At 39.7% G+C, this 26,068-nt stretch overlaps 1 protein-coding gene across 2 annotated transcripts in view; it reads right to left on the bottom strand.

The window, feature by feature from the left end:
• map3k5 (mitogen-activated protein kinase kinase kinase 5) overlaps positions 1-26,068 on the bottom strand; it is an 85,781-nt gene that overhangs the window by 13,654 nt on the left and 46,059 nt on the right. For both annotated transcript variants that reach the window (XM_079646682.1, XM_079646683.1), the window contains exons 9-19: positions 24,969-25,128; positions 23,370-23,523; positions 21,900-22,007; positions 20,995-21,047; positions 17,487-17,582; positions 13,681-13,762; positions 11,104-11,237; positions 6,756-6,883; positions 6,125-6,261; positions 4,681-4,786; positions 1,087-1,244 (exon numbers count right to left, since the gene is read on the bottom strand). In XM_079646682.1, coding sequence (XP_079502808.1) covers positions 1,087-1,244; positions 4,681-4,786; positions 6,125-6,261; positions 6,756-6,883; positions 11,104-11,237; positions 13,681-13,762; positions 17,487-17,582; positions 20,995-21,047; positions 21,900-22,007; positions 23,370-23,523; positions 24,969-25,128 — 1,316 coding nt within the window. The remainder of the gene's footprint in view (positions 1-1,086; positions 1,245-4,680; positions 4,787-6,124; positions 6,262-6,755; positions 6,884-11,103; positions 11,238-13,680; positions 13,763-17,486; positions 17,583-20,994; positions 21,048-21,899; positions 22,008-23,369; positions 23,524-24,968; positions 25,129-26,068) is intronic.

Raw genomic sequence — 26,068 nt, 5'->3', positions numbered from 1 at the left:
GAGCTTTTTGAACCTTAAAGCATGGAGACATGTCACAGTAGAGACACTAAATACACATATGAACCTGAAAATGAGCATAATAAGAGATGAACATGATTCTAATTGCAGTTTGTCCTTTGATCTTTGTCTCGAAAATGTGAGGGGATTCTCTTCTGCTTCCATGTTGTGTTTACTGGAAGGTATATTCAGCATAATAACACACACCTGCTTGTTTAACTTCACAGCCCTTTAATTCAATTACATTTTATGGAAAATTCCATGCTCCACAGCTTTTGACATAATGCTTTCCAGACAACCTTTAAACATATGTAGCCTTTTATGGGCTACACATTGCTGAGAACTACATTTCATTAGTGTGTGAAGTGTTTCACATTTGCATCCAAAGCAAATACACAGTGTAAGCTGACACGTGCACATAGAAACTGGGGAAATGAAGGAGAGTGTGATGGTTCCTCTCAATTAGCTACACACGTTTGTTTGTGTTCAAACAAATGTTCGTGCATGGGCAATATTTGGAGTTTCGACTGAGCTGGATCATATTACAGCACGCAGGTGGAAACACAATGCAGGTGCATAGCGGCTGGTTCAATGGTTTTCTTTTGTTAAAAAGGGGAACAGATAAGTGCAGAAGCCTCTTTCAGAAGCGTACGGTGAGAGTTAGGTTACATTGAACTGAACACAATATATTTTACAGGTCCAGGCTCTGAAAGTAGTTTGCATGTACAGCAGGTTTTATAATTTAAATAAGTTACTTAAACTGTCTTACATTGCTCCTATTAATCATGTCTGGTCATATCATGGAGGCAAGTAAGGTCTTGCCTTTAAAGATAAGTATCACTTTCAACTCATTATTGCATGTTATTCATATATTTAAGTTTTGACCTCAACAAGCATCTCTGACATTCAGTATAGCAAGTGCATTAAATCATTGAAAACAACAGGAAGCTCTTCGGTTCAGGTTTAAGCTATTTGAACGTGATAAAAGTAAGCAGAAACGGATGTTCACCTGCCTTCTTCAACCCCTTTTCTAAAATTAAACACATTACCCAGTGGGATGATGGGATTTGTCACTGGTCTGTCTCTCACCTTGAACATAGCGGCCTGCGGCTCTCCCAGTTCGTAGAAAGGAGGTTTCCCAGTGGCCATCTCTATGATGGTGCAGCCCAGAGACCAGATGTCCGCTGGCTTTCCGTACCCTCGAGGACCCTTATCTATGATTTCAGGAGCCATGTACTGCAGAGTGCCTGGACGTTCACACGTTCACACACACACACACACACACACACACACACACACACACACACACACACACACACACACACACACACACACACACACACACACACACACACACACACACACACACACACACACACACACACACACACACACACACACACACACACACACACACACACACACACACACACACACACACACACACACACACACACACACACACACACACACAGAGAAACAGGTATACAAATGTTAGATATCACTTTCCGATTGGATTGCAAAAAACACTTTCAGGGTGGTCAATTATTTACTGCAGAGCCTTGATGCAGGAGAACTCAGCTGTCAAGTTATCACATACAGTAGATTTCTTTTTGTATTCATTGTCACCCACTTGAAGGTTCCTCTTGCTTTAGAGTTGTCCTTAAAATCATAGTTTGACACTCTCGGAAAAAACCCACGTCTTAGCTTTCTTGCTGAGGCTCTGAAACGAATAACCTCCATCTCTACTGGTTTCCTGGGAAACTGCTGAAGGCCAATGAATAGTCCGGATCAAAAACTCACTGTAAAAATGTGAGTTGTTGATTTTATACCTTCATTTTTGAACGGGTTTAGAGTTTCTGTTGGGTGCGATTTCTTGATGCTAGCAGTTTCCAGTCTCTCTCTATGCTAAACTAATAGGCTCCTGTCTGAAGCCTAATATTAGTTGTGGGGGAAACTTCTGAAGCAATTGGAAACAGGACTCAGAGAGACACGGTGGAGAGCTGGAGCTTTGATGGCAAACACTGACGGTTTATTTGGAGTTACGGCCGGAGAATTGACAAGACAGGTGTGTGTTGACACAGCGGTTGCCAAAACCAATTCTGAAGAACTCTTTCTGCAGCTCGAGGTTTTAACTAGTTCGGAGTGTAATTATCAACATTCTTTATCAGTGAGACTAAAGCAATATGGACCCTGAATCCAACTAGAGCTCTCGTCCATAGAAAATAATGTGCGCCTACGTCCCTGAACAGTAAACTACCTCATGGCGGCTCCGTCATAGACTGGCAACAACAATGCGCCCAAGCTGCCCCTCCTAAAGAGAGATAGCAGCCATACCCAAGGCCGCAGATCTATGCCATGGGAAAGGAGACAGTGAGAGGAGAAAATGATGAACTGTGTCGAAGGTTGAATACCTAAGCAAATGATTCCCTAATATTAGTCATATGATAAACGGTCAGAAATTAGAATGGTATTGACTTTGTAATATAACTCGTAGCACAAAAGCCAATATCTGAATTCCCCAAATGAACAAATATTTATTTGAAAGCTGCAATCAGCCAGATAAGCGGTTTCCCCTGTTTCCAGTGCTAACATTTCCAACGGGCTGCAGCTGTGTATTCAGCAGACACACATGAGCCAGGTAACTGTCTGTCTAAATCTCAACAAGAAAGTCAAAAAGTTTTGCTAAAAATGTTTGGTTGTTTTAAAAAGGAATGTTCTGTAATGATTCTTATGATTTAAATAATCTAATTCTGACTTGCTGCTGCCTATGGCCCCCTAAAAACTCATCTGTTGAACTATTAACCAAGCTACATATCTAATAAATAAGTAAATGATGACTGTGAATCTATCAGTGATGAGCAGGAAACGCACAATGTCACTTGTCTTCATTACACACATTCGTAAAGAGTAACTGAAAGAAGCAGAAGTGCGTCAAACCCTCTATAAATACACCTTGCTCTCCTCTAGGAAAACAACCAAGATAAAGGGATTAAATATGCATAGCATTCAGGAACAACTCTTGAATACATCAAGGCCACAGAGTGTGTCACTCACAAAAGTGCTAAGAGTGACATCAATAGCATAACAGAGACTGATGTAATTGCCAAAAATAGCTTGCATTTTTTAGTCTAATTTTAAGTTCCCTCTGTCCTGAGGTGTTGACAACAGTCTTGGAAATGACCAATCAGGTTACAACAGCTTTAATCAGAGTTTATGGTCTAGTGTTAAGCCTCTAGTGTCGCCAATTAATTACAGCCCAGTCCAAAGTAGCTTTGACTGCTCCCCATTGAAAGCAGGAGTTGTTCTAATAATAGCCTGCTGGGCGGTGTTTACTGCTTTAAAAAGCGTGTCTGAGCTAAAAACAGGCCGGGACACATTTATAGCCGGCCCTGGGTTATAAAAAGGAGTAGCCCAGTTTCCTGACAGAGCTCCACCATTCAGGGTGAGTCCCCGTCTGAGCCAATCAGCTGACGGTCTGAAGCACGAGGTGTGAAAGCAACAGCCAGGTATTCACAGTGATATCTCTTACTGCTCTGAGAGCTGAGACTGGATTACTGCTCTGAAAGAAGTATTGTCTGTACGGGGTTACCCTCAGGGCTCAGCTCTTATTGTGGCCACAACAGAGCTACGTCTGGTCCCTTGTCATTTTCATCCAAAGGGGGAGTTTCTAAAGAGACATTTTTGAGGGTTTGTGTGAACCAACATCCTTAGAAACGCATTATTTCTTTGGGGAGGCGTGTGGCGAGGTGGGTTAGTGCGTTGGTGTTCGGATCAGGGGGGGGGGCAGGTTCAAACCCCACTGCAGTCAGCATGTCATTGTGTCCCTGAGACACTTCACCCCAAATTGCTCCTGTGGGGATTGTCCAAAGTACTGAGTATGTAAGTCACTCTGGATACAAGCGTCTACAAGTCACATGTAATGTAATGTAATTTCTAATGGTCAGCAGGGGGGGATTCGTCTGGTTGTATAGAAGTCTATGATATAATAAACATACTTCACGCTTGATTTGTTATCTAAGTCTACCTCTTCCTAATAAGGTTATGGTCTCAATCACTAGTTTAAAGACTTTTTCAACACAGCATGAGGATCATTATGGTCCCGTTTAAGTCAAATTGAAGGAAAAGCATCGTATTGTTTACGGTGTGGCTACCTTGTGATTAAAAGGTCCTTCCATGGTGTTTAGTGGTTTGGGTGCTCTCTTTTTTTTGTCTTGAAGCGTAACCTTTTTTACAGTGTGTTTTTTTTCCATTAAAGTTAAGTGTGACATTTGGGACGCCTAAAATGTCTCTTACCTCGTGTCACTTCCAAAAAGATCAAGATGGCCGAACTATGTGCACACTTCAGTTTATTTCTTTGAATGTATCAGTGTTATTACTGGCTGCTACTTCATTACTTTTAAAATGTTCATTTAGGTTTATATAATGCAATGCTGTGTTTTTTTTTTTAACCATGAATGTGTACTTCTTTCTATTTGCCCCTTTTCTTTATTCGCTAGTCCACTCTTAATAATTTGTGGCTTTAATTTTCTACCTTTGTGTTAATGTTAATGTCCCTGCTGATGGACGAATGAAGGATGTTTTATTCTGCTGAAAACACACGTCCAAAAGCCAATAATCTAGTCAGGTGTCTCCGTTCACACTCTTCTTACAGCCTGAGGTGTAAACAGAGTCGGAGCGTACCTGTGAAAGTCTCCGTGCAGGGGTTGATCCCTGCCAACCTCTTGGATGTGCCGAAATCTGAAATCTTCAGGACGCCGCTGTAAGTGTTGATGAGCACATTATCGCCCTGCGGATAGAAAAGACAGCTATGAGAACAGATTCAGCAGAAATACCAAGACTGTATTCGGTGCGAACAAATCCCTGAAAGTGACAACAGCAGGTTGGATCACAATGCGGGGGAGGAGGGCGGCGTCGCAGCCAAAACAAGGTGATTAACATTTAAGGGCCGCTAACGATGCTTATATGATGGTGTTGTTGAACCAGGAGGACACAAGGGGAACAGTCTGCTGACCTTAATGAGATCCGTGATGGAAGTGTAACTGAGATAAAACAGGGCGGGGGGGTTTACATAAAGGGAAGCACGGTTAATTGTTGAAGCTAAAGGGCTGTAAAGAAATCACTAAATGCTGTGAGCAGCTTGGACGCTCCTGGAATGTGTTCACAACAAATCTAATTTACTGCGCACACAAAGTAAGATGGAGCTAAACTTATTTCTTTTTACGTCTATATGTTTTGCTGCAAACATTTTCAATAAAAGCAGATGTTTCTCGTGATAAAACATACAAAAAATATGACATTCATTTATCTTAAAAACCTCCAGTCTCATACTCACAGTGCAGTCTGTTCATCCTGTGCACATGTGTCAAACTCAAGGCCCGGGGACCAAATCAGGCCCGTGGTGGATTTAATTTCGGCCCGCAGGATAATTTCTAATTACTGTTATATCTGGCCCGCCAGTACATTGCACGCACACCTTCACTCCATCCTGAGGGTCTCCTCAGCTCAGAGCCTGAGCCCAAACATTGATGACCTTGCACCCAAGATGAAATGCCAAGTATCTGAACTAGCATCACAGAGCAGCACACTGAGTTTAATGGATGTTTCCTTCTGCACTTTCTTTCTTGAGACAACAGGGCATGTTTGGTTTGTTCTTTGAGGGAAATAGTTGAAGCTGTTGTTGGCCTGTGGAAAAATGTAATCATAAGAAATGACTCTGTCGATAGAGCTATGAGAAATGAATGCAACTGATTATTTAATGTTTTTTTTATAGGCAATCATTTAAGCTTTGTTAGTTCCAGGTTTAATATGTGCAATAACTTCATTTCAATAAGTTCTGCGATAAACATTGAACCAGTCTGGCCCTCGACTAGTCCCCATTTTTTTTATTTTGGCCCACTGTGTATTTGAGTTTGACACCCCTGATCTTGTGTTTTTGTTAAATTCTCATGATGTCTTTTTTCTACAAAAACCTGTCAATCAACCTCCTTTTGTAGGTGTTGCACTATATTTTCCTTTAGTGTGGCTAAATCTAAGTTTCTTTAGCACTGTAAAGAATGCCTTCCTGGAAATGAACCTGTAAAAGTTGATTGAAACATTATCTGTACAATATCTTCAGTTTGTTCACCTTGATGTCTCTGTGTGCTATCTGGTTGTCGTGCAGGTATTTGACTCCCTCCAGGATCTGCCGTGTGTAGAAGCCGATGGTGGGCTCGTTGTTTTTCAGAGGGCCCCACTTAGACCTCAGCAGAGCAGACAGGCTCCCTGGACGCCACAAAACCAAAAAACAACAATCAATAAACTCCCTCTGAGCCGCAGCACAGATCTGATAACTCTGCATTTCAGACACTGAGACTGAAGTGTTTTTTCCCTACGTTCACACCTCAGATAAATCCTGAACAAACTCTATTTTCTAAGTACTTATTTCAGAAATAGCTTAATTGCCAAACAGAGGTGGTTCAGATTGTTAAAGAAGGATTTCCACTTTGAGGAAATATGCCACCACAAGTCCTGCATTCAAAAGATTACTACATAATCAAATCTCATTCTCTAAAAAGTCAACTTTTCAGAAGCTCATAAAAATAGTCCAGACGCAAGCAGCGATTTGACGAGGAACACTTTATCCTTCAGAAAATATCAGATTCAGAATATCAAATTGAAAGTTCAAAAGTGGATGGTGTTTCATAATATCTAACTATACAAATATGTTATATTAATATTCAGAGCAAATGTATTATTTTCACACATAAAAGCCTCACCTCCGGGCACCTGCTCCATGAAGATCTTGATGAAGCCGTTCTCGCTGATGGAGCCGAGGTACTGGACGATGTTCTTGTGCTTTAAGTGTTTGTGCAGAGCGATCTCCTCGTGGAGCGGCTGAGAGTACCTGTATTTTAATTTAAAAAAAACCCTTTGTTAAAGTACTGAATGTCTCTTTTCATCGTGTCTACAGTCACAGATTTATTCAGTTCTTTATCTCCATTTTGTGAAGATATTATGTTGAGTTTGTCAGAATGATTAATGTCTTTCATGTTCAAAGATCCCAATTTTAGGTGAAGTGTTGAAAAAGTAATGACATTCTACAGGTGTAGTTTTTCTGATTACAATTTTTTACAATGACTCCAGTTGTTGACGTCATTAAAGCTGCCAAATGAAAGGTAGTGAAACTAGAAATAAAATGTCTACTTTTTTTTGTTCCAAAAAACTGAAGAACAAATAAAGGTGGGGTAAGTTTGAGAAACCGGCTCGAGATACACTTGTTGTTATATTCCAAGGAATGCTCTTAACATCCCGATAGCAATGAATAAATTAAATGCTTTGACAAAAAATACATAAAAAAAGTCATCTGTTGAAGCCGTGGCGCTGTAAAAAGCACGACCAATCATCTGAGCCGGCCCGGCTAAAATAACTGGATGGCCTACCTGCCTCTCAGCCTTCCATCTGTGCACAAACTTATCTCGTGCCCTCATTGGTCATGTGCGCGTTCGTGTGTGTTGGAGGAGGGGCTCTGTAAGGAAGTGGCAGATTTCTTCCGGCTGTGTATTTTCAAATTCTAGCGCACTCGAGCTGGTTTCTCCAAAATGACCTACCCCACCTTTAAAGCAATGCTAAACATAAGCATTCAATTAAAAATGGCTAACATTTTCAAACCCAACAGAGAACTAAAACAAAAGTTTAATGAATTATTTTGATCATTTTATAGTTTATTTAAAAAAATAAAAGCAGATATCTTGTTCTTTTTTAGAAACCAACATATATTCAATTAACTATAAAAAAAGAATAAGAAACCCAGATTTTTTGTAATTGTTTCTAATAAAAAAAAACACTCAATATTGATCTATTAGAAAGCTGCAGCTGATTCAGAACGCTGCTGCTCGAGTCCTCACTAACATTTAGAAAGTGGATCACATCACTCCTGTTCTGAAGTCTTTACACTGGCTTCCTGTGTGTCAAAGAATAGATTTCAAAATACTGCTGATGGTTTATAAGGCTTTGAATGGTTTAGGCCCAAAAGACATTTCTGATCTCCTGCTAAATTATGAACCATCCAGATCTCTCAGGTCTTCAGGGACTGGTCAGCTTTCTGTCCCCAGAGTCAGAACTAAACACGGAGAAGCAGCGTTCAGTTATTATGCTCCAAATGTCTGGAACAAACTCCCAGAAACCTGCAGGTCCGCTGCAACTCTGACTACTTCGAAATCCAGGCTGAAGACTTTTCTTTTTGTCGCTGCTTTTAATTGAAACTGAGCGGTTGTGTTCATCAGTAAAGTGGAACTTCTGTGTGAACTACTCATATCTTAAACTGCACTGTAACTTTTTATTCATGTACTTTTTATTTTAAAGTTTATTTTATTATCTTTTCTTTTTTATGACTGTTTTAAAATGCCTTTGTCTGAATGTCTTTCATTTTTGTAAAGCACCTTGAATTGCCATGTGTTGAAAGGTGCTATATAAATACACTTGCCTTGCCTAGATACATTTGTTCAGTTTACACATTTTTTGGGTGCCAAACTAAATGAAAGAAAAACCTTTATTTTTTAGACCTATACAAACCAGTAGAGAAAGAATGCTTATGGAGATGTTAGTCTCTGTTTCTTTAAAGTGAATCAAAGTAAACAGGGGCAAGGATATAACTGACAGGCTATAGCTAAAGGACTAACACACAGAAACAGAGAGGCTGTGTCCTGACATCTAGAACAAAATATATCTCTGCTGGGAACTCCTTTTCTTACTTTCAGCTCTCAGCATGAATCACACCCCCTCTCTTTCTCTGTCTTGAGATTTCAATCCTCTGCTGAATTATTTACCAGGATCCTCCACCCTCTCTGAGGACTCTCTGAAGTGACGAGAGGTACGACGTGTGGCGGAGGAATCCTCTAGTCTTACTGGTTCAAGATGACTGGTTATGAAACTGTGAGGCATTTTAAGCGGAGACAGTATAGTGGGAATTTGAGGCGGAGGGTGGGGGAGTTCGCCTTCAAACAGTCACTCAAATGGATACCAAACACTGAGAGCAAGAAACCATCAGGGACACAGCTGATCTCACACTCCCAGTGGAAACAAAGCGGCACTGAGATGTTCAACAGCAGTGCTGCACAAGAGGAGGCATTCACACCTGTTTACATTCAGACTGTAATTTAATCTGGATAATAAATACAAACTGTGCTAGTACCGTATGTCCCCGAGGCTGGCTTCAAATCAAACTACGTTATCCTCTCCTGAACCCGCATTTCATCGTAAGCTGCCAATTAGATCCAGAAATATCTTCTGTGCTAAGATGGTATGTTGGATTGGCACGGCAACAAAAGTTAGTCGGTCGGCAAAAAAATGTAGATTCCCCGTCTGGGAAGCACAAATATTCACACTATGAAGCAATATTTAAATGAGTGGTTTCTGTGCATGAGCCTGCACTCATTCGAGCAAGCTGGTGACGTTATTTATCCAACGACTGGTTCTACGCTATTTTTCAGAAGCTTCAATGCACGAACAATTATAGCAAACGCAGCGAAGAAGAAGTCTGCAATCCAACAAACATGGATGTAAACAATCCAGGGTTTGAAATATTTATCTTATGGGGAAGTAATGGCGCTTCCACTGCAGGGCCTCGCTCGGCTTAGTACGGTATAGCTAGGCCTCGTTAAGCCAGGCTCACTTTATGCTGCGTTTCCATTACAGTTTAGGAACTGGGGCAGTAACTATAGTAACGCAGTGTAGGCAAAACACAAAACCAACATTAGCCGTTAGCTGTTAGCCCTCACAGCTCACAGCTCCTCATATCTGTTCAGAAACTAGACAAAAGTTAAACAAGTACAAACCACAGACTGTCTGTGTCATGGTGAATACAGTCGCTGGTTTATTTATGTCTGTAGGCCGTTGTTGTGAGTGTGGACGGTCGGAGCATATACTGCGTTAGCTTAGCCAAACTCCATTCAGAAAACACACATTTAAAAAGGTTTTTCGCCTGCCGTCTGTCTGCAGATTTGTCAAAGCATTAATTCATGGTTTTTACTAACCGGTATCAGTATGTTGTTACTTCGGCATCATTTTGAAACGTGTATTACAATTAAATCACGATCAAATATGTTCATTTTGTTGTAGTTGCCAGTGATTCTCTCACTGGTTTAGCATACTCAGCCCGGTTGTTGGCCCGGAAAGAACCTTGATTTTGGAGAGTCAAATAGGTACCCGCTAGCCGGAACTACGCCCAGTGGAAACGCAAACAAAAACGGGCCGGGCACGGCATGCTTAAACTGCGCTGTAGTGGAAATGCGCCATAAGAGGTTTTTGTAAGCAAACACACAATGCTTTCTGGTTTGAAACGCTGATGTAAACATGGGTTGTTCACACTAAACTTCACAATGAACTTTGAAGTGATATTAGGTTTTAAAACAACTTTTTCATGGACTCAATTGATGGTTATGGAAATATTTGTGAACAATTTGTGGTGTTCGATGAAGGGTTACAGTGTGGGATACGCAATAGTTACAGTCAGGCAATTTACACTGATTTGTGTGATATTTATTTCATCTACATTTAATATTTATTGCAGTGTACAGTATATATGCCTAAATCCTGCAGCTTATCCATATTTGCTTCTCACCTTGCACCTTATTTGTAAAAAAGTTTTTGATATTTATACTAAACTGTCTGTACCTTGCCTCACCTTTGCAACAACTCTGATAGTGTAATGAATATGTGAACATTGTGTAACCTAATGCACTTTATCTATTGTTTGCAATATCTGATTGAGTCCAAACTGCATTTCATTAGTGCAATGACTATAACGGTGAATCTAATCTAATCTAATTAAACATAATGTAGGACATTTCCCGGTAAAGTCAAGGTTTTAAACAAATATTCAAACTTTATGAATAGAACAGATTACAGACTGGAAACAGAGAGAGAGAGAAATGGTTACATGCAGCCTTAGTATTTGGGAAGCCATCAAAACCAGGTGAGTCATACTAATAGACGGACTATAGCCAGACAAATTGAAGTGCTTGTGACTCTACATGAGAGTGATTTCATTATGCCACGGGAATTTCTCAGATACCTTACGAAAAATGCTTATTCTGTGCTAACAACAGTTCAGAGAGATATTCTCACCTGCTGTCTCTCTCGGGTATTTCCTTGATGGCGAGTCGGACCTGGTTGCTGAGATCTCGTCCAGCGTACACAACTCCAAAGGTGCCTTTACCCAGAACCACCCTCTCTCCGTGCTCATCGTACTCATAGTCGTACTGTGGACACAAGAGGAAGAACCAAGCAGTTTAATAGTTAAATCAATAAAGAGATGGTGATGTAGATCTTACAGTCTTAAAGGTCCCATGTCATGGCCATTTCTACTGGTCATAATTCCGTTGTTGAGGTCTACTAGAATAGTTTTATATTGTGCAATTTTCCAAACTCACATTGGTTTCTCATACAGCAGTGGGGGGGGGGGGGACAGTTCACATGTGCCGTGTTTTGCATGGCTGCTGCACCTCGCGGGAGTGTGCACAGCGTAAAGCCAAAACTCACAGACATTTCAATGATTTGTACGGCACAGTTAGGTTTGGAAACGGTATAATTCCCTTTTTGGAGAGCATGCATAACACGGCATAACACCGGAGTCTCGCTGCGGGGAAACTTTGGCGCTGTTCCGAGTTTGTTCTAATCTGTCAAAATGACGGACTGCTTTCAGATTTGTCCGTCATTGTTAAAAAATGAACCATCATAGACGGAAAATATTCAGTTAACGTGACCTCTGCCGTGGACGTTACGTCACTATACCCAGGAAGTAAACAATGGAAAAAGAGAAATCCCCAACGAGGCGTTCTGGGGCAGCATAGACAGGTCTTCTCTGTGTTAGAGTTTTACTCGCTACAGGGTGTACTTTTAGGTTTTGTGACTCTGCAGACCGTTTACATGCAGAGAAACCTTCATAACACACAAGGGGACGGGTTATAACCAGAAAAGCATGACATGGGACCTTTAAGTTATTTATTAAAGAAAGGACCTGTTGTGTGAAAGACTACTGTAATCCCCTCTCATAAATAGAAACAGAAACAAATCCAATGTGTTATCCTTTTATATCCTCTAAACATGGAATTAAATGAAAATAATCTAAACAATATTGGAAGTCCTATTACTTAAATAAGATTTGACAGATTAGAATACATTTTCTTTGGTATTACTGAACTGTATTTTACAGAAATCCAACTATAAGTAACTCTAATGTTGTTGTATGTGTGTATTTGTAATAAGTACTTGTACAATTCTTTGCAAGGTTATTGTTTTTCTTGTTACAGCTTACTTGCAGTGTGTTGGATAAACCTGATCAAATGCTGTAACATCAGCAAAAAATTAAGAGATGTTATTTCCTTTCCAAATTATTAACAGGAAACAGGCCAAGACCCAATAACATATTAAACCGAAACCTGTTTGATATCTGAAAAGTGAAACGCTGCCAAGTCTAAAACAGGTGCGGCAGCTTTTTGAAGTAATTATCCTTTCTCTTCCCGAGGCTCAGCTGGAACGCAGGTGAATGTATCAGCAGGTGTTCTTTACTGTCAAAGCATAGACAGTACACAAACAAAACCCAGGCCTCATCGCAGCAGGTTTCTCTTAATGTGCTCTGGCTCTGCAGCTGCAATCCATTTGTGAACATGTAAATTGTGATCAACTGAATTTCATGTGGAAGCAATAGGGAGTTCATACGTGCTTAAAGCAGTGTTAGAGACACTATGTTTAAAAAAAACAAATGTGTGATTGATTACTTATTTTATTGCAGTAGTATTTTTGCTTATTTGATGGATCGCTGGCATAAAAAAAGGAACTCGCCCAAAGCTAAATAACGGTTAAAAGATGGTTTTGAGGTCAATGTTTTTTTTCTTTTTCTTACAGCAATTAAATTCCTTTGATGGAAACACCGCAATCACATCATATTTCCTGTGACATTTAAAAAGCAGGCAAAGCTCAGAAACAAAACAGGATGTATCAAAACAATGCACAAAAACAGCCGGGGAAAACGTTTCGTGGCACCTGTTCATGAAAAGAAGTTGCATCGCTGTAGAGTTAAGGAAACGTTTGCTGAATCTACGCTAGAGAGAAAGTCTGAGGATCTTTCCGATTCATAAAAATGTCTCATAAGTCTTAATTAAAGGCTTTAATAAGGGAAATGTAAGGACGGAGTGGAACTGTTAAAACAAGCCACTATCTGACTCAATTCAAAACCTTTATTTATTCAGGTGAAAACCCATTGAGATCATTGAGCTCTTTTTCGATGGTGACCTGCTGCAAGTAGGTTCCAACATGAATACAAACATGACAGAAAAACAAAGAGGACATCATATGGCATATTTACATTGACTACAGTTTGTATAGCTAGTGGCATTTACAGATACCAACAGTTTCCGATTGGATAGCATCTATCCTTGCTTTAAAAACATGTAATGGAACCAAACTGCTCAACTTCCATTCCTTTTGCAGACTGTTCCAAGTTAGCGGAGCTGCGCATCTAAAAGCTGTATTCCCTAAGACGGTCCTAGCAGTTGGCACATTTAATACAACCACAGCATTCTAGACTAAAAGCTATGGTAAGGAATTCTTTATGCGCCCTAAATCTACGAAAAGAAGAAGACATTTTAAAATAATCACATTTTAAAAAGGTAACATATATAGGAGAGCCTTCAGTGTTTTTACCTCCAAGGCGTCCGTGTCACAGTCTCCCTCCTCCGGACCCTTCCAGGCCTCTTCTGTTATGCTGTTCACCAGATCGCAGAATCTGTAAAGGGAAAAGCCTCATCAGTCAAAAAAAAAACATTTCAAACACAAATGAAAAACAATTCCTACCTGGCATTGAAGGAAAATCTAAAACTGTGAAGCCTTCAATTAAAAAGTGAACTTTTATCCGTCTTATTTTGATTTTGGTTGTAGTAAAATGCTTCAAGCTTTCCTGCAGGAAGTCATTTGTAATTTAGTTTCGCGAGGTATTGTATAAATACCTTTTATTATACTTTGTATGCATCATTTAAAACCTTACTTTCTGCAGCAAAATGTATTTTTGCAGACCCTTGTAGACCACCACATACACAACAATACAGACTACTTAAATGTATTATTGCTATTTCTGGCTGTAATTAATACAATAACAATGGTTCTGTTAAAATGACACTATGCAGTAATTCTTACTATGTATAACTGTTATTACTGGCTGCTGCTTCATCACTTTCATTATCACTACTTATCTTCTCTATCCATCTTGTGCACATGTCTTTATCTGTCCCCTTTACTGTCATTTCCCCGCAGTGGAACAACTTCTGATTCAGATTCTCCGTAACAAAAACATGCAGGTGGAGAAATTATGCAGACAAATCCTCATGCTTCAAGTAGTCGGCCTATATAAATACTGTTTATACCAGTGGTTCTCAACTGGTCAGGCCTCAGGACCCACTTCTTACTTGGTCAATAAATCGCGACCCAACATTTTGAAACACTCGAATCTATTCAACAAAAAAACGTGCTGCAATATATACGCTTTTCAGCATACAATATTAATACAAGTGAAGTACAGTGCATATATCCCTTCACAGAACTAATGTATGCTTTTAAAAAAGGTTTAATGAGATGATGGAATCAAAGCTGAACTATGTAAAAAGGCACACATGCTGAAAACCCAACCCCAGCAGGGGGATCTGGGGGGATTGTCCCCCAGGAGATTTTTAGAAATACTAACAAACTATGCATTCTGGTACACTCTGAGAAGAAAATAAATAAATCTATTACTACCCGACATATTAATAATATTTTATGCCGTTTGTTTTTCACTTTGTTCTGACATCTTGCTGCGAGAAGAGTAAAGAGGAGATAGTCTTTGTGAATTACTTTAAATTGTGGGTAAGGGTAGATAGCCCCCATTGTTCTGTGACCTGTCAATCATCAAACCGGGGGTCATATTTCATTATGTGTTCATTTGTATCTGAAGTTGTACCCATGGATGTATAAAGAAGAGTTCTACCGCAAAGTTATTCTCCGTGGGGACTTCCGGCAACATCTTGATTCTGATTGGCCAGAGACTCGAAAAAACATCAGCAAAGATATTTTATTGAGAAGATGATCACTACGTGACAGAAGTTTTCAAAACCGTTTATGGTCTCCGGTACTTCCAGTCCAACGCCGACAAAGTTTGACTTTTTCCCCAAAAAAAAAGAATTCAATTTTTTTTTTTTTGTTCTTCACTCACACATCCACTCGAAAGTTGAGAACCACTGGTTTATACCATTAGAGCTATTTAACGTGCAGAATGTGCAGTATTTGAATGTGATCTATTTAACACATTGTTTGATACATGCATTGTTTACTGCAGCTGGTGGTGTCATCCAGAAGGGGTTACAGTATGTTTGCAAGCACACCTCCCACACATAAACATACATGGCCCTCTGCTACTCTCTCTGAAGAGTGGAATTACCACGTTTTTGATTCACGCTGTAACACGTTCGTTCGTCTTCTTCCTGTTCCCACCACCTATTTCTTCCTTTTTTCCACCGCTTTCACTCATTTTCCTCTGCGTTAAAGTAGAGCAGCATGATAACAACAGCAGGCATGACTCACTGGCTCTCACACTCAGCATTATGTATCTGGTGGAGATGTGAGAGTCACAAGTCTGAACACTCGGGGGTGCAGATAGCGAGGAACACGATGGTGATGAAATGAAACAAGGTGTGCTGTGGAGACGCAGGGGTGTGAAACTTCCCACCTGAGCTGACGAGAGCTCCTGTACTGCTGTAGGAAGAGATGCACTCTCTGCAGACGGAGAGTGTATCCTCTTTAGGGACTGACAGAAGTCTTTACGATCAAAAATACGGCAGAAATAAAAGTTTGTTGGTTCAATTCTAGCTGAGGTTTGAAGGTATAAAACTCATATCTGCTTTTCTTGTGAGTTATAGTGGCTGTTAGAGCAGTTTGGCCTTTAACTGGATTTATTTTATTGTTTGTTAATGCTTATGTACAGCAATAAGAACTTTCTTTGTGTATGACATGTACTATACAAAAAGCGTAACCATAATTTTGGTGTTACGTCAAAATGTTCTTGAGCAACATGTTCAACACTTGATCTCTATCAATATGATGCATGTGGGGGAATTTGACATTTGATCCGAATTACTGTTCATGTTGTCATCTTTTTTCATTATTATGTAAAATACCTGTATCAAATGTACTTATTTTATTGTTGTTGTGTTTTTAATCATATTTAGTAGGGATGGGAATTTGAAAGCAAGTGTATATTCGAACATTTTTAATTTTTTTAAAAATAAATAAATACATGTTCAAATAAGTATACTGTAGAAACCAAGTCGAAATTGTCAAATGTATTGAACTGGGGATCACAGTTTGAACAGTTGACAGCTTTCATGCTTAAAACTTAACTTGGTTTTTAAATTAAAGAGGGATCATACACGAACAACATGTCAGGTTAGGTAACCCTATCACAACAGAGATCAACAACCTGTAACAGGGCTATGCACAGAATGCAGCTATTCAATACTCATTCTTCTTTAAGAATATGAGCATGTCTACTCAGGGGAGAGGCGATTCACAATCAGGCCAGCTGTAGAGAAGACCCTCTCAGCTGGAATGTGGGCATAAGATGAGGTTTGAGTCTGCGTGATCTGCGTGTAGGGAGGGGCTGCAGCCAGAGCATTAGCTAGAACTAGCTAGATCTGATGGATTTGGACATAAACACGAGTGAAGTATAACCGGACGCGAGAGAGAGAGACCAGCACCTGCAGCTATTCCCTCTGTGAGGGACCGGTGAGCGGAGCAAAACACACCTTTAGACCTAACACACTTAGCTATGGCACTGCCGTATAGATTGAATTATTCCATTTGATAATATGTAATCAACTTAGGCATCCCTCCCAAAAAATATATTCATAACTCATATTCTCATATTCAAAATACCTGAATAATTTTGAATATTCGATTAATCGTTCCCATCCCTAATACTTAGTCAACCTCACCCTGTTTTGTGTGGATGTGTGGTTTAAGATTTTAGACTAAAAGGCTGGGCATTTTAGGGTTTGAGCTATTTAAGTATAAGTTTAGTCAATAAATAATAGAACAAATACAGCCCAAATGGCGTTGAACCCCTACCAAACAATGTGCGCTATAGTATGCAAATGAGGTTTTTTACAAGTCTTATCTTTCTACAGAACGAATCCATAATAAAATTAAAGTAAATTAAAGTCGACGATTTGTTCTATTCACAAAATCACAAAGGATCTCTACTAAAGATTTAAATCCCTTGTCTCAGATTTAGTTTGACAGTTAACAACAGTGTTAACAGTGTTGTGTATATAACTAGCTCATAAAACACAATAATGTATTTCAAAGTCATACAAAAGTAAGATGTATAATGTTAACATAAATAATGGTTTACTGATGGTTTTAAACACAACATTTATGAGCTTTAAAGACGTCAAGCACACACAGAGAGACGGAGTACAGACCTTTTACAGTGCATCTCCGTGCAGAAATAGATCTGGAAGTCCTCTGAATTGTGGAGCACGTACAGGAAGGCACTGCGCTCGTCAAACTTGGAGATGCTGAAGAGAAAATCAATCAATCAATCAATCAAATGTTATTGATACAGTAAAGCCCAATTCTGTATCACACATGTTACATTTGCCTCAGGGCAGAATAGGACATCACCACTACTATTTAGAAATATTTATAGCTATTTGACTTTGAATTTCATCGTGGGCCACATTAGCATTATGGTTGCACTCAAAGGGCTGGTTGTAACTATATAAATATACATATATAAATACATAATATATATGAAAGAATGTATTATATTATTGCCTGTGCATTGGATTATTATCGGATAGGGTAATAACTTCATAATTAACTACGTCTGAAAGCAGAAGTCTAGGGCAAATAATTGCAAGTCTCTTCAGTGCGCATGTCACAAAATGAGATGCATTGTGGGACCTTTATTAATCCCGTGGGGAAATTCAGTAGTTTAACAGCAACAGGGTAAGATTGAAAAACAGGACAGCACAGATTCACACAGATTAATAAAATGAAGGATAAATCAAAGATAAAAATGTAAAATAAAAAATAAAAATTAATTCAAATGAACACATATAGATATACTGTAAAGTGGCATGTAACCGTATAATAAACGTATTATATTCTTTGCAAGCTCTTGCGAGCCACATAAAATGAAGACGCGGGCCGGATTTGGCCCCCGGACCTTGAGTTTGACACCCCTGATTTATACAGTTTTGTACATTTCACGTTTTTAGACTGTAAGTGTAAATATGCACATTGACATTGAATTTTAACTCGTTGCACTGTCATCGCTACTACCTCTGCTTTTACCACTCTTATGTATTTATTTATTTATTTGTGTCTATTTTTTACTGCAGTGAGAGTTGCCAAATAAATGTTGTTGTACTTTGTATTATGACAATACAAAGTATATATTCTTCATTCATTCACAACACATTTATTTGGACGGATCCCATGAGAGCAGAAATGACTCAGATATTTAATGGGGGATGTCATAAGTCAAGAGACAGACCTCATTATTCTCTGGGTATGAAAGAAAAGACTGTGTATATGGCCGCTCCATCACAATATAAACCACAATGAATAGAACAAATGCAGGATGTACTACTAATTGATATCCATTGTAAGTATTATGAGTGTTTGTTTTTCCTCTGGAAAACATACAGGACAAATTAAATGATGCTGAACGTCTGCACAAAAGACGGAGAGCTTCCATTCAAAAGCTAATTGGAAACTTTTATCCCCCGGGCTGAGTCCATTTCTACGGCGCTGAGCCAAGGCCAGACTGTATATTGTTGCTCGCAGCGCAGCTATTGTGTCCTGCTGACTGTCTGCAGGCTGAGTGGGCACGCACAATGACTCGTTCCCTAGCAACATGTGAGCACAGCCCTCCTCTGATCTGACAGTGAATTCCTCTGAGGACCGGGGAAGAGGAGACGCAGAGGAACACTCGAAAAACTGTCCATGGTGGTAGACTGTCTGGGGTATTTATGGAGCACTTTGAAGCAGAAGTGCATGTCTTCAATCTGCACGTAGACCCTTATGTGTGAGCTTTATATATTTACAGTAAACCATCAATCCAGATATGTGTACATTACATTATACATGTTACTTGTTAGACACTTTTATCCAAATCGACTAACATACTAAATTTGGGGTGAAGTGTCTTGCCCGGGGAGACAACGACATGCTGACTGCAGTGGGGTTTGAAGCTGTGCTCCCCTGATCCCAACACCAACGCACTAGTCCAATGCGTCACACGCCTCCCGTATGTTTGGTTCATTATGTTATAATTAGAGATGTCCCAATCCGATCACGTGATCGGGGATTGGAGCCGATCACGTGATTTTCAAAAGATCGGAATCGGGAGAAAAAAATCGGGGATCGGGATTTTTTTTATTTTTTTATTTTTTAATTCAATGTTACAAAACAAAAATGACCATGTTCAAGTTTTAAAGTAATCCTAAGGCCTTAGTTTTGGTTTCAAATTACAGAACATCATGTATGTGTTGCTTCTTTGGGGCTTGTTTTCATAGACCTGGTTGCTTATTTCTCTCAAATCTGGCAACAGAGTGGGCAGGGCGCAGTGTCTAATTGTAGCAGTAAGCTAACGAGTACTGATAAGCTTTATTTTTGTTTTGATCCAATGCTGCACAACTGAACTGATCAAATGCTGCTGTGAAAAAAACAAGCTATATCCATGTTGGATAGAATATCCAATTTAAATTAAAAAATAACCTTAAGGGACAACTTGAATGCTTTTTTTTCTCTTAATGCATTGCATAGAGATCGGATCGGGAAAAATCGGTATCGGCAAATTGTCAAAATCAAATGATCGGAATCGGATCGCGAGCAAAAAAAGGTGATCGGGACATCCCTAGTTATAATTCAGAATTCACATTTTTATTGTCATTCAAATCAGGTAAGGACAGTTTGCAGGCTTCTCTCCATGCAGGTAACCATACGAATAAATGTACACATATTTTTATATTGGTACATTTCTGAGAGTCCCATTTTTGTCAAATCCATCAACAAAGTGTGCTCTTTCCTATAATTGCACATTAGCATGCAATTGATAAATGTTAATATAAAAACACCTGAGAGATTAAAGCAGTTCAAACATACGTCAGGATTGGTTTGAAAGAGCCGTGCCATCCGTCTCAAAAGCAAAAGTGACATTTAGAGACATTAGGCGCTTTCACACCGGAGTACTTTTCCTAGTTTAGTTCCGATATAGTTCAGAAAATGTGCGTTCACACCAAAAAAAATCCGGAATTAGAATTTAGTTCATGAGAACCTGGTCACCCCCTTTTCAGTCCCTGCTCTATGTCTGATTGGCTGGGCGGATTGCAAACCACGCCCCGTAAAACTCAAAAAAAGTTTTGTGAAGCCGCCATTTTATTTGCTGGCATTAGCATTATTAGCATTAGCATTAGCATCGCGCTCCAACGGAGAGAGACTAACTTATGGCAACACAAAATAAAACATGGGAGCCGTGGAGATGAGGAGGTGTCGGCGTTCTGGCGATTTACTCTGAAGGCTTCAGAGTATCACACTTCGGGTGGCAGTATACGCCGTGAAGTTTGCGGCCTGCCAGTAAACCCAAAGCAGAAGAAGAAGAAGTGACGTCAGCGGCTTAATTTGCCTAATCCTTCCTCAGGGACTTATTCCGGTATGAACGCGATCTGCTCTTTAGTTCTGATGAAATAAGTTCTGATGAACTAAGTTCTGATGAACTAAGTTCGGCAAAGCACTTGGTGTGAAAAAGCGCCTTATAACTTTCACACCAAGTACTTTGCCGTAGTGGAGCTAATAAATGTTCTGCCAAACCAATATCTGATGGTACATTCAAACCACTCGTCCTCTGGAGACAGATGTGAGGTTTTTGTCACGTCGCTCAGCTAAAATATGAGCGTGTGATTAAAGACAGCAGACACTGACCTGACTCCTCGCACTGACGTGGCGCTGAAGTTCCACTCATGGATCCCCTTGTGCTGCAGGAACACAAATAACATCACTTCAGCTTCTGGGAGATCAATCAATCAATACTCTGACTGATTGTAGTTGATTGGTTACAGTATTAGAGCAGAGGACATTGATGTAGCACATTACTAGGATGAGTAACTGGTCAGCAGTCACTTCTACTGATGTGCTGAAGTGGATATAAGCACTTCCATACGAGGAAATAATCAATCGCACAGAAATTCATGACAGGAAACAAGTCCATTATCTCATTGTGGCATCTGAAAACTGACAATCATCCTCCATTTATTAACTTCTGTTGGCAAATGTGATGTTTGGTCTAAACAGTGAGTAGTTCAAGCATTGACATCATGTAAATCAATAAAAGCACAAAGAGACTGTTTGCGCTGTGGCAATGAATACCAGCCAATCAGAAACAAGCCTTTCTTCTATGTTGCAATGATTGTTTACTTTGCAAAGTAATAAATATAATTTGTTGTGTTTATTTGCAAAGAATTCAACCAAAATGCACTGCATACATTTTAGATTATTATTTTAATTGGACGACAAGCTTCAACAGATTTAAGTGTCCATTGCTTCTCTACTAAAATATACTTTTACAAATCTCCCTTAACTTATACCCCACTCATATTGGTGCTGATTGCATATTAAAACATGCAATCATTCACATCAAGACACCTTTTTGATTAGCATGGATCTTTTTCTAACATGTTTTTTTACGTTTTATCTGAGATTCAGGAACAGATTTGTCAATTTAAGTGCAAATTACAGAACACATTTTAGAAGAATTTAACAAGAAAAACAGCAGAAAAGTCATAATTCTGCGTCAGGCTTGTTGGACAATATAAATAATGGACACTCACCATATCATCAGGAGCAACATGCCAGATAGACACCGTGTTGTCGTCCACGTCTTTGTTGATGGACAAATATGAAGGCTGGTACACTTTAGTGGGCTCTAATATCAACACCTGGAGGAATTAGAAATATGTTGTATTATTTAATTCATTTAAAGTTTAAACATTAAAAAGTTTGATCACCACATATTACACCTGAGAATTAAACCTCAGCCTCTGATTGGCACCTTGAGCTGTATCTTTAAAGGTCCGCTATTATACTGTTTTTCATCAATATATCACAGGTCTCAGATATATACAGAACCTGTCTCTGATTGGCTGAAACACCAAACAGATCATTGCAGCATTACCCATAATCCCCTCTGTTTCAGCCCTGTTTCAAAAGTGCTGATTCTCTGTCTGTTACTTTAGATGAAAATAAGGAGCCCCTCCCCACGCCCCTCTGAGAGAGATTTGGTTACAAAGAACTCAATGGTGCTCTAGGAGGAGATTCAGGTGATAAGGTGGGGGGGGGGTTACCTTGGTTGCTGATTGGCTAATGGTTACAGAAGCCAAAACATCGTTATGACATCATAAAGTGGCCAAAATCTGATCAGCTCATTTTCAGACAGGTTTTTATAGAAATGGATCAGGACAAAAAGAGAGAGAATCTTTGATCCTGAGACTTTCAGAGTCTCTTTCCACAGAGGGGACACATGTTGATGAAGAAGAGACATGAAGAAGAGGGGACACATGTTGATGTAGAAGAGACATGGAGAAGAGGGGACACATGTTGATGTAGAAGAGACATGAAAAAGAGGGGACATATGTTGATGTAGAAGAGACATGAAGAGGAGGGGACACATGTTGATGCAGAAGAGACATGAAGAAGAGGGGACACATGTTGATGTAGAAGAGACATGAAGAAGAGGGGACACATGCTGATGTAGAAGAGACATGAAGAAGAGGGGACACATGTTGATGTAGAAGAGACATGGAGAAGAGGGGACACATGTTGATGTAGAAGAGACATGAAGAAGAGAGGACACATGTTGATGTAGAAGAGACATGAAAAAGAGGGGACATATGTTGATGTAGAAGAGACATGAAGAGGAGGGGACACATGTTGATGTAGAAGAGACATGGAGAAGAGGGGACACATGTTGATGTAGAAGAGACATGAAAAAGAGGGGACATATGTTGATGTAGAAGAGACATGGAGAAGAGGGGACACATGTTGATGTAGAAGAGACATGAAGAAGAGAGGACACATGTTGATGTAGAAGAGACATGAAAAAGAGGGGACATATGTTGATGTAGAAGAGACATGAAGAGGAGGGGACACATGTTGATGTAGAAGAGACATGGAGAAGAGGGGACACATGTTGATGTAGAAGAGACATGAAAAAGAGGGGACATATGTTGATGTAGAAGAGACATGACAAAGTGGATTTTGCACAATAGGTGACCTTTAAGGTTATATCTGGAGTCTCTTACAGGAAATCGGACGGAGGAGACGTCTTTCTTTGTGGCCTCGACCAGAAAGTCCATCCAGAAATCCACCAGCTCCTGCTTGGGGGCCGGCTGCTCCGTGCACGGCTTCTTAAACTGCTGGTAGATGAGGATGGTCTCCACCAGCGAGCGCAGGTACCTGAACCAACCAGAGGGAATAAGGGAAGGAATATTTAGTTACTGTGCCCAGAAAGACAATCTGAATTCAAAGCCTTTTTCAGTGTCAAACAAAACCTAATTGACATCACCTTTTCCTCTGAGAAAAACCTCTGCAAACACATTGGCATACGGGCGAGTCATTTGCGTGTGTATTATATTGTTTCAAACCCATGAGCTTAGATCAAGAACGATCACAGAAACAAACAATACCATGCGATTGTGTTTCCATGCTGGGGCTCGTTCTTCTTTGTGACATTAATGGGGACTTAAAGAGTTTTCACAGCACAAACATAAATAAAGAACAGCAGGGCGAAAAAAGGAGCTGCAGAGCGTTGAGCATGTAATAAGCCGTATAAAATAGCAAAGGAATGCATATAAAGTCTGAAGTTATGTTAAGCCGGTAGTTAAGACTCCACAATGTAGAGGATTAAGCATGGATTAGAAAAGTTATAGTTTTGTCAGCACATTTTTAATTGATAGGAATTTTAGGTTTTATTTTCCTTTCTTGCTATAATGTAGTTATACATAGGGCGGCTCGATTATGGCAAAAATCATAATCTCAATTATTTGGGTCAATAATTGATATCACGATTATTAAAAACGATTATGCATATACTTTGAAAACATCCATTCTTTGAAAAAAACTGTTGATTACCCCGAACTTTAAGTATAATTCAACTGAAAAACCAATAAAAAAAATTATAATTAAAAAAAAAATGAATTTGTTTTCAAAATACGATTAATTGAGCAGCCCTAGTTATACACACCCATACCTGCATTGCAATAAAGGTTTGTGTTTCATCTTAGTTAACAAAAGGTTGAATCCATGGCAAAATGAGAACAGATGTTGCTGACCCAAAAGGGAAACATTGGCATGCTGGTAATCTTGACAAACTGCCAGTTTCAAGTGGTGTTTCCTGTTTTCTTTTCACAGAGCAAATTATATGCATAATGATTCATTTTGAATTCTCCTCGAAATGTCACCAGGCTCATAACTTAATCAACATCCATATAAAAACAGAGGTGCTGTTTAAGACACAGCGAGTTCCTCTTGATATTTACTGTTCTCCCTGCAAAACACAACAAATGTTTGCACAAAGGCAACAGACAGACAGACAGACAGACAGACAGACAGACAGACAGACAGACAGACAGACAGACAGACAGACAGACAGACAGACAGACAGACAGACAGACAGACAGACAGACAGACAGACAGACAGACAGACAGACAGACAGACAGACAGACAGACAGACAGACAGACAGACAGACAGACAGACAGACAGACAGACAGACAGACAGACAGACAGACAGACTGTGGTTCCAGGGGAGAGCAGAGCTGCAGATCAGGATGTGATGGATGCGGTCTAAAATGTGTTTTTTCTCTGCCTGCTAATTTGAGAGCGGCTTATAATTTCTCTCACCAGATGGGGGCTTTAAGTTTGAAGAGTTTCTCCGAGGCCTGGATGACCCTGGTGTTGTCACAGGCCAGGATGCTGGCGCCCAGGAAAAAGCCCACGTCCCAGTAGCTCTGCAGCTTGTCCAGGCTGCCCTTCTTCCCCAGCAGGCTGCTCAGCTTCACCCCTGGGACACAAGATATTTAAAAAGGTCACATATTATGCAAAATCATGTCTTTTATACATCAACATGTGTCCCCTCTGTGGAAAGAGATTCTGGAAGTTTCCGGAACAAAGATTTTCTCACTTTTTGTACTGATCCATTTCTATAAAAACCTGTCTGAAAATGAGCTGATCAGATTTTGGCCACTTTATGATGTCATAACTTTTTTTTGCTTGTGTAACCATTAGCCAATCAGCAACCAAGGTAACCCCCCCCCCCCCCGCTCCTTATCACCTGAATCTCCTCCTAGAGAGCCATTGAGTTCTTTGTTACCAAATATCTCTCAGAGGGGCGTGGGGAGGGGCTCCTTATTTTCATCTAAAGTAACAGACAGAGAATCAGTACTTTGGAGACAGGGCTGAAACAGAGGGGATTATGGGAAGCCAAACACTTCAGAGACATGTTCTGTATATATCTGAGACCTATAATATATCGATGAAAATCAGTATAATAGGGGACCTTTATTACAATAAGTACACGGTTTTTGTTGCTCCTTTACCCCTGAGGACATTGCATGATGAAATCCTAAGATAGCTGCAGTGAGACTGTGGCAAGAAAATAAAACATGTTCCTACTTGGATATGTCACAATGTGCAGAACAAAGTAGGGCTGCTCGATTATGGCAAAAATCATAATCTCGATTAATTTGGTCAATCATGATTATTAAAAACGATTATCTATTTACTTTGAAAACATCCATTTATTGAAAAAAGAATTTGACCAGTATGTTTTTAACAGTTGATTTCCCTGAACTTTAAGTATAATTTAACTGAAAAACGAATTAAAAAAAAAATCCTTTTATTCCGATGATGTTGTTTGCATAATCATTGCAGGCCAACATCGTAATTGCGATTAAAATACGATTAATTGAGCAGCCCTCGAACAAAGGTGTGATTTGTCATCG

The sequence above is a fragment of the Notothenia rossii genome (genome assembly GCF_949606895.1).
Source record: "Notothenia rossii genome assembly, chromosome: 8".
Classification (NCBI taxonomy): domain Eukaryota; kingdom Metazoa; phylum Chordata; class Actinopteri; order Perciformes; family Nototheniidae; genus Notothenia; species Notothenia rossii.
Note: the sequence above shows the minus strand (reverse complement) of the source record. Positions and strands in the feature narration are given on the sequence as shown.